Genomic DNA, 8,268 nt, shown 5'->3' on the forward strand with positions numbered 1-8,268 from the left:
TTCATGATGTGTAAACGGCTGAGGAATCTTGTTTCCCATAAATCATACTTATCTTCTGTTCCATCGAAGACAATCTGCAGTTGTAGCATTCCTGCTCCGGCCATTTTCACTTGTATTCTTTTTATAGTTTGCTATCTCCAAAATGTTGCTCAGGCTGTGGCTTGTAGAGTCCTCAATTTTCGCGGGGTTCTCTCGGCGCCATCTTTATCCGAGCTCGCCTAGTAGCTTCTCCTGGCTAACAGTTCTTCTTACTTCTGTTACCTTGTTGTTGCTCTAGACTTGCGTTACTGGGCCCATAACCTGATGAGCATCGTGCGTTGCGGTGGAGATGTAGCCAAACTCTCATGAGACACACTTTGCCTTTGGTCTTGTAGATGTATTTATTGTATCGGCAGCATCGTCAATGTGCTGCCGCTAGACACACAGATTGAACTCATCACTCCGGAACAGGAAACATAGGTGTCAGGTAACACAGAGGTAAACACTGCCCTCTAATGGACACAATGAGTAAGGGCGTACAACAGTACAACACTTAACAACATCCATTTCTTTCGGTCCCCTGGGGGGGGGGCACATATGTGGTCCTTGCCAAGGTTCTCATAGTCATCATTGTCACCGACGTCCCACTGGGTGTGAGTTTTCCTTGCCCTTATGTGGGCCTACCGAGGATGTCGTAGTGGTTTGTGTTGTGGTTTGTGCAGCCCTTTGAGACACTAGTGATTTAGGGCTATAAGTAAACATTGATTGATTGATTGATTATATGGCTCTCATGGAAATATATTTTAAATATTTGGCTTTCCTGGCTCTTTAGGCCAAAAAGGTTCCCGACCCCTGCACTAGCCCCTGTGCTTTAGAAAAGTTGGGCCCCGAGGTCGAAAAGGTTAGGAACCATTGGTCTAAAGAATAAAGTTTAGGCATAAACATTTTAACTTTAAATTTATTTAAGTTTTTAGTTAAGTACTTTGAGGGGGATACAGTGCAGTTGACCTACAAATGACAATACATACTATATTGTGATATAAAAATAAACAGATAGATGTGTCATTTTAATCAAATGTTTGTATAATGTTAAAACAAAAAGAAACAACACAATTTAATACGTATTAACCACGTCGAGGTGGTAGTGGTCCCATTACTGGCGGTGACCGTGATGTGGTTCAAAGAGGCTGCTCGTCGTCAGCCATCAGGCCGGCCTCTCGACATCAATTCTCGCCTAACTAGTAGCTCCTCTCCGCCCCCCGCCACCAGCACCAGCACCAGCAGCAGCAGCAGCAGCAGCAGCAGCAGCACTAAGACACACGCTGGAGCCCGGATGCACCGCCATGCCGACTCTCCCAACACGGTCATAAATTATTCACCTACCTGCCCGACTTTTTCAAGAGTTCACCGAGGACGTTGATAGAAGCGAGTGCGGTGAACTGGAACCCATTTCTCAGGCAGACTATTCCAGCGCCGCCGCTGTGTTTATTGTTAAAATAATCATCATTATCATCACTATTAGCCGTGTTAGCATCGATGTGGTTGCATGGACATGCTAGTTAGCTGCTAGCTAACGTTAGCTCGCCCAGTGACAGTCCTGGCGGAGGCGGGGAGATCTGCGAGGTGAGTGTGTGCTATTTTGATGTTGACAACACTCCGGACCCTGCTCAAAAAAAGGTGACAATGTAATGGTTGTTATCACCACTGTTATGGTCATTCGGAATTTTTAAGGTGTTCAAGGTAACGGCGACTCAATGTGAGCACTTTTTGTGGTCGTTTGACGCCTTTTGACATAACGTTTATTCGACGTTTGGCTGCTCTGGCCCGGATGCTAGGAGCTAGCGTGCTAACAGGATAACTGTCTAGCAATAGGGCTTGGAACTTTTCACATTATTAACCCCTGCTTAGTCTTGAATGCTGTTTTCTTTATAATATAGCTAAATAAAAATTCAATGTATCACTACTGGTTAAAAATATGAATAACTTAAAAGTAAAGGTTTATTCCTCTACTGTGGATTTATTGTTGAAGTGAAATGTTTTTGTTTTGTGTGTGTGTGTGTGTTTATGTTCACTTAATCAACCTAAAACAATCACTTCAGGTTTGTTTCTGTTTCCGAGATGATGCAAACTTTTTTTTAAATTCATGTCTTTTTTTAAATTTCAGATTCAAGATAGTTTCCACTACAATGTCTGTTGACGAAGACACTGTAAAAACTGGTAGCCCACAGGCTATCTCCGCTTCATCCCTGCAGCTGTCAGAATGTTCTGGAAGTTGCAGCGGTGTGTCAGTACTGGTGGAAAGCGCCACAGGGGCCACCCGGGACTTGGAGACTGCTTGTCCTGTCCCTGGCACCGCAGTCTCACCAAAACACTCTAGCACTGTTGACTCTCTTACGCACTCAAACAGCACTGGATTGAGACCTAAAGGGAATGAGGCTGGCATTAATCGCAGGAACAACTTCCACCACCCCAAACAGCATCAACAAATGAGAGTGACGAAGCGACGCAACACGTCAAACTTTAGTTTCAAGCATCCGACTTCCGGTAAAAGACGACGACGGGCAAACTCAGAAAGTGACTCTGTCCTGCCAACTAACTTCCTCTTAGGTGGGAACATTTTCGACCCACTCAATCTTAACAGCCTACAGGATGAAGAGGTTAACCGGGCACTGAATGCTGAGACGCCAAAATCCTCCCCGCTGCCCCTAAAGAGTCGAGACCCCGTGGAAATTCTCATTCCCAGGGACATCACAGATCCTTTGAATCTGAACAGCAGCATAGCAGACAGCAGCTTTTTGGTGGCACCTGTAAAGACTGGCGGAAGGAGGAGGCATCGCAACAGACATCACGGGGGTAGCATTTCAGCTGCACAGTTGAGCTCGTCAGAATCGGGGAAAAATGAAGTTAAACCTGGAGAATCTGCGCCATTTCCTGGTGCACTACCTTCACTTTCTAATCCGGACGTCTCTAAAGCATCAAATAGTGTCTCCTGTGGCGAGGGGGATTCGCGTGAACACTCTACTGACGACTCCTCCATTTTGAAGGAGGAGGTGACATCTATATCTGTTGAGGATTCCACCTCCTCCATTTCAGGAGGAGCAAATCAGCACACAAGCAGGCGCAAACGAAGGCGGAACTCTGGCAAAATGGACCCCCCTATGTGTCAGTCTACCTCTGCAGCAAAGTCCACATCTGGTGAGCAAGATCATAAATCAGGGGGACACAAAAACTCCTTCCACGCATCCAGGAGTGGTTGCAAATCTGGTCCAGCAGGTCGTCAGCAACAGCAGCCACACAACCAGACAAGGGACCAACATAAAAAGAAATTCCAGTATGGGAACTACAACAAATACTACGGTTATCGCAACCCAAGTGCAAGCGAAGACCCGCGGGTCTGTGTCTTCCGTCCAGAGTGGTTCGAAGGTAAACATGTGCTGGATTTAGGCTGTAACTCGGGTCACCTCACGCTCTACATTGCCAAAATGTTGCGGCCCGCCCGCATATTGGGCTTGGACATTGACAACGGGCTGGTGCACGCAGCCCGCAAGAATATCAGGCATTATCTCTCTGAGATGCAGACCCAAGAGGCCAGGCGGGCCACACAGGAGAAAGATGGAGTCCAACAGGAGGACAGTGTTTCAAGCCAGAGTGACAAAAAGCACACGGATAGAAAGGAAATTGGGAGCGCACTGAAAGAGACCACAAATGACTCTTGTGGCACAGCTGAGGCCAAGACTCCGAGGCGAGACTGCAAAGTGGAGCAGGAAAGTTGCGATAAATCCGGGAGCTGCTCTTTCCCTTTGTCCCTGCAGATCTCCCGAGGACCCATTGCTGCACCTCCTCTTACCGAAACCTCCACCACACGGCCTGGAGAGTTCCCCTCTAATGTGTCTTTTATCAAGGTGAGATGGTGACTTCTTCTGTATGTGTTGCACCAGTGAGAACTTGGTCATTAACATTCATGAAGAGCTGCATGATTTATAGACCCCAAACACCATCTATTATGAAGAGTCACAAGACCTGAGTTTCTCTTTCCATCTTGCAGTATGGTACTGTTCAGTTCGGTTCACCACACTACAGTAGCAATATCGTTGTTTGGTTTTTTGTATGGTTTTGTCAAGGGTAACAAATCGACTGATAGGTACTAAATCGTTCTTCAGTGACCTACCATTTGTCTGTCTGATGCAGTGTTGGGATACCAAAATGTGTATGTGATGTGTGAACTTTTACATGTCAGTTACAGTTGTTCCTCGTTTTTCGTACGCCCCACTTTTCGTATGATTCAGTTTTTCATAAAAATCTCTACAAACATTTCACGTGACAAACTGAAACTAGTCCGTTTACTTGTCTATTCTGCCAAGTCGAGTGATCAAACAGAGCTGCATTGTTTGGGACTCAATTTTTGTGCGACTTAAAATAACCCACAGTGCAACAAAGTGGCAACTTCCAGCACTTTATTAAAGAAGGTGAGAAAAGAAGGTGAGAAACACTGTTAAATCGAATAACTAAAAATTACAAAGGAGACGTTTGTGTGTCTCTCCCTTCCCATCCATCTCCGCCATCTTTGTTAACCAGAGTCTTTAATAAAGTTTTTAAAGTAATGTTAAATGTTCGTTCATCATTTATATGTATTCCACATTTTCTGGTTTAAAACTGAATACCCTTTATATAATGTTTTATGAAATTCATTGGACCTACATAATTGTCGGCAACAATTGCATAGGTTTTCGTATGATTGGCTTTTTGTCTGACCTTTTAGAACTAATTACTGTATTAACAATAACCAAGTTACCCACTGCATTTGTTTTTAGCATGTGTTAAAAATGGCTAAAAAGGAGCATGTCTATGATATAAAAATGAGCAAAATTATGTCACATTTGCCCACTTTTTTTTATTTGGAATGCACCACGGCTGCCTTGCACAAATTTAACATTACCTTTCATTTATCACACCCAAAGGTGTCGTCAGCAGTCCTACATCTCTCCTCTCTCCTTGCAGCATCTTAAGTACTTCGGTGTTTGTATCCTCATTCCATAAATATCCATAAAGGAATGTTTGCATCAGCATTTTAGACGGGACAAGTAATACGTATAGACAATAGGTTGTCCATATATATGCCTGATATTTTGGCCATTATGTTTTACTACAACATGAACTCGTAACAAAAATACACAGTGTTTCTATTGCGTGTTGTTTCTGACTGCATTTCCTCTTTTCCACAGGCCAATTATGTGCTGCAGAACGATAATCTCCTTATAACTCAGCGTCCCGAGTACGACGTGATCTTATGTCTGAGTGTCACCAAATGGGTCCACCTAAACTGGGGGGATAACGGCCTGAAGAGACTTTTTAAGAGAGTCTACAGACATCTCCATCCTGGAGGCATCTTCATCCTGGAGCCACAGCCTTGGCAGTCCTACGTTAAGAGGAAGAAGCTGACGGTAAAGAACCAAAAGTTGTTTTTAAAAGGCTGGTGTTTTAAAAAAAAAAAAAATATTTCTTACTTGCTAGGACACCATCACCAGAAACTTCCACAGCATCCGCCTCAAGCCAGATCAGTTTTCATCCTATCTGACCAATGAAGTGGGCTTCACCAGTGTTGAGTTCCTCGGAACACCCAAGAGTTCATCAAGAGGTAATCTAACTCATTTGTCAATAATGAGCATATACATAAGATTAGAAGAGGTTATAAAGCAATCCATCACCTTCGTATTGCAGGTTTTCAGAGGCCAATCTATTTGTTTCACAAGTGACCCCATCTGCCTTGCGAGGATACTGAATGTGAGTAACCACGCAGCCAGCTGTTGAACTCTTTCATCAGCTGTTCGGACTGTTGACAACAGACATTCATTAAGGAGACCAAAAGCGAGGTTCTTGGTTTTTTTTTTGGTTTTTTTTTGTGAAAATGAGACTTCTCAAGGTGGTTATTTCCTCAGACTTCCCTTTTTTGCCAAGTGTGATGCATGGCGGCGTTGTGCGTTCGGATACCTTTTGGCTATGTAACCTTTTAAATCTTTATTAATACTGTGCAGTGTGCCACCACAAGGCCACGTGAATCTGGGCTGGATGCCCTGCTCGTTGCCATTTCAAAAGCAGGTTTGCTCACATCCATGAGCTTGATGCGGCTCAACTTGGGCTATTGACTCATTCCAAAGCCATTAAAATTAACACATTGGCCTGATCACTCTTAAATTGATCTCATAGTTATGTTGCTGCACATATGATATATTTAAAGCTGAAGCACCTATCTTTTAAAACATGAAGGGTATAACAGATAACAATTATCTGAACTTGCTAACCCCACTGCACAATTGGCGTACTCTTACATTTTTCATCAACAAATGAAACGTTTGGATAACAGGGCTTTTTCCTTTCCTTGTTTCATGCTATATTTTCAGTTCAGAAGGGATCCGTTAAGTTCAATGGGATGTTTTGATGCTCCCGACCTGATGGTAGGGGGCACATTTGAGCCACGGTGACATGATGCTGGTGTTATAACCTTGTCCGTCAAGCCATAGCTCTACTTTTCATACTTTTTTGTTGCGCTTGTCCAAAGTGAGCTCATGAATGTAGAATTAAAGCAGCAAACGAACCCATTGCTACAGCATCTTGGACAGTTTAAATTCAAAACAAGTAAAGCTTCTGTGATTGCTAATTACTGGTAAGATGCCTTTTTAGAAAAACAATTGTAAACTATTTTGCTGTTAAGGTACTGCCAAATGTTTTGTGGGTGTTCGCAAAACGCCATTTTTGGGTTGTTTAGTGCACACAGTTGTCATTTACTGCCATTGATGATTGCACCTCCATTACACTCTTTCATTTTCACATAGTGGCGGCTGCTTATTTCATAGGCACATTTTGTAGGAGAATTTAGTTAAGTGTATTGATGTAAATAAGTTTTGAATTTGGTTTTATTCTCGTCACTGTTTTGAGTTCTTTACTGCTTTTGTATTTTTGTTGTTGATATGTGTTTGAGTCATAGCAGTTTGCTGTTTTGGGGCCCAAACCAGATCTTTAATCCATCTGATGAATATGTAAATTGCAACTGTGTTTGCTTGTTTTGACCCTATCCCCAGAAGGCACATGGATGGATATTTTTCATCAGCAGCTTTTTTTAATATATATAAACTGTGGCAAAGTACTCTTGTCTTCATTCAACATGTTTTTGACGTTTTAAAATTTCTTCCCAATTCAGATACACTTCCATCAAACTATTTGATCAGGAAATCAAAATTCAGGTTATACTTAAAACGGAATTGGCCCAAATCAAACTTCTCCAAAGCTAAGACAATCGCTTTCTCAGGCTTAGATCAGTCCTTGGCTGTAATACTGAGGGTGTTGTTTTTTCCCATTATCATCAAATATGATTTTTCCTTCAGAGCACGTAATGAGTATATTATTTGCAAATACATAAACATGCTGTAATGTTTTGCTTGATTGCCCCTCACTGTCTCAGCATTGGTGTCTTTTAAGAAAATATCACGTCCAGGTATTCAAGCTAGAGTGTGTCTTTGCTGCACATGTAAAATTACATGAGATATATAGCACTGTGTAAAAATTTACTCTCCGTTACGGGGTTCATTTGGATTTTTGTATGAAAAGGGCATTTGAAATTTTAATACAGAGTAATAATACCAGTGGAATATTCAGGTTGTAGCCGTGAACTAATTTCACTGAGCAAATTTTGCCCTTGCTAAAAGTTACATTTCCCACATCGTTTCTCTAGTAAAATAGATGCAGAAACTCAAGGGGATATGTTTTTTAGCAGCACTATATTTCATGTTTTCATGTTGAATTTGCACTGATGACTTGAAGGAATTAAGTACATTTCCTTAGAAATGATTTATGTTTTTCATAAATCTTTACATGTTTTTTTCTTTTCATTTGAAAAAAAGGAAACGTTTAATTCCAATGCCTCTGAGCAACAACGTTTAAGAATGTTTCTCTGTTGAAAACATTTAAATTGATTAAAATTGGTTCCAGACATGCCGGGTAGTACTTTGTCATTTAAGTGTGCTTTAATCCAGGAAAGAGTATTTCTGTTGATTTACATGTCCCTTTTTATTCTTCAATTCACAAACTTTATTCAAGTGAAAGAAAGCTCTTCTGCAGTTTCAACTGCAGGTATGTAAGAAATGTAACCCTCTTTTGTAACCCTTGTAACCTTTGACATAGTGTTGCTGCACCAATACAAACAATATTTTTGGGATGGTTTACCCTAGCAAAAGATGTGGTCAAACTATTTGCATCAGATTCTTAATTTACGGCTGCAGGAAAGTTGCAAGAAAA

General features: G+C 41.9%; 1 protein-coding gene across 3 annotated transcripts; it reads left to right on the forward strand.

The window, feature by feature from the left end:
- The first annotated feature begins 1,148 nt into the window (after nucleotides 1-1,148).
- On the forward strand, nucleotides 1,149-7,968 carry mepcea (methylphosphate capping enzyme a). Of its 3 annotated transcripts, none has more exons than XM_061898300.1 (5): nucleotides 1,149-1,602; nucleotides 2,144-3,881; nucleotides 5,202-5,420; nucleotides 5,491-5,614; nucleotides 5,698-7,968. In XM_061898300.1, exons 2-5 carry the CDS (start codon nucleotides 2,166-2,168, stop codon nucleotides 5,730-5,732), a joined length of 2,094 nt encoding a protein of 697 aa, XP_061754284.1. In that variant the 5' UTR covers nucleotides 1,149-1,602; nucleotides 2,144-2,165; the 3' UTR covers nucleotides 5,733-7,968. The 3 variants fall into 3 exon arrangements, with proteins under 3 accessions (XP_061754284.1, XP_061754283.1, XP_061754285.1); XM_061898299.1 differs by having other exon boundaries at nucleotides 1,587-1,656; XM_061898301.1 differs by lacking the exon at nucleotides 1,149-1,602 and adding an exon at nucleotides 1,617-1,719.
- The last annotated feature ends 300 nt before the right edge of the window (nucleotides 7,969-8,268 follow it).

The sequence above is a fragment of the Nerophis ophidion genome, linkage group LG04 (assembly GCF_033978795.1).
Source record: "Nerophis ophidion isolate RoL-2023_Sa linkage group LG04, RoL_Noph_v1.0, whole genome shotgun sequence".
NCBI lineage: Eukaryota > Metazoa > Chordata > Actinopteri > Syngnathiformes > Syngnathidae > Nerophis > Nerophis ophidion.

What these genes read in the sequence shown, in the direction of transcription:
- mepcea (XM_061898299.1), top strand. Translation starts at nt 1,622, where the DNA reads ATGTTGACAACACTCCGGACCCTGCTCAAAAAAAG. An exon ending in TTAAGAGGAAGAAGCTGACG is followed by an intron (nt 5,421 to 5,490) that starts GTAAAGAACCAA and finishes CTTACTTGCTAG; the next exon opens with GACACCATCACCAGAAACTT. An exon ending in ACCCAAGAGTTCATCAAGAG is followed by an intron (nt 5,615 to 5,697) that starts GTAATCTAACTC and finishes TTCGTATTGCAG; the next exon opens with GTTTTCAGAGGCCAATCTAT.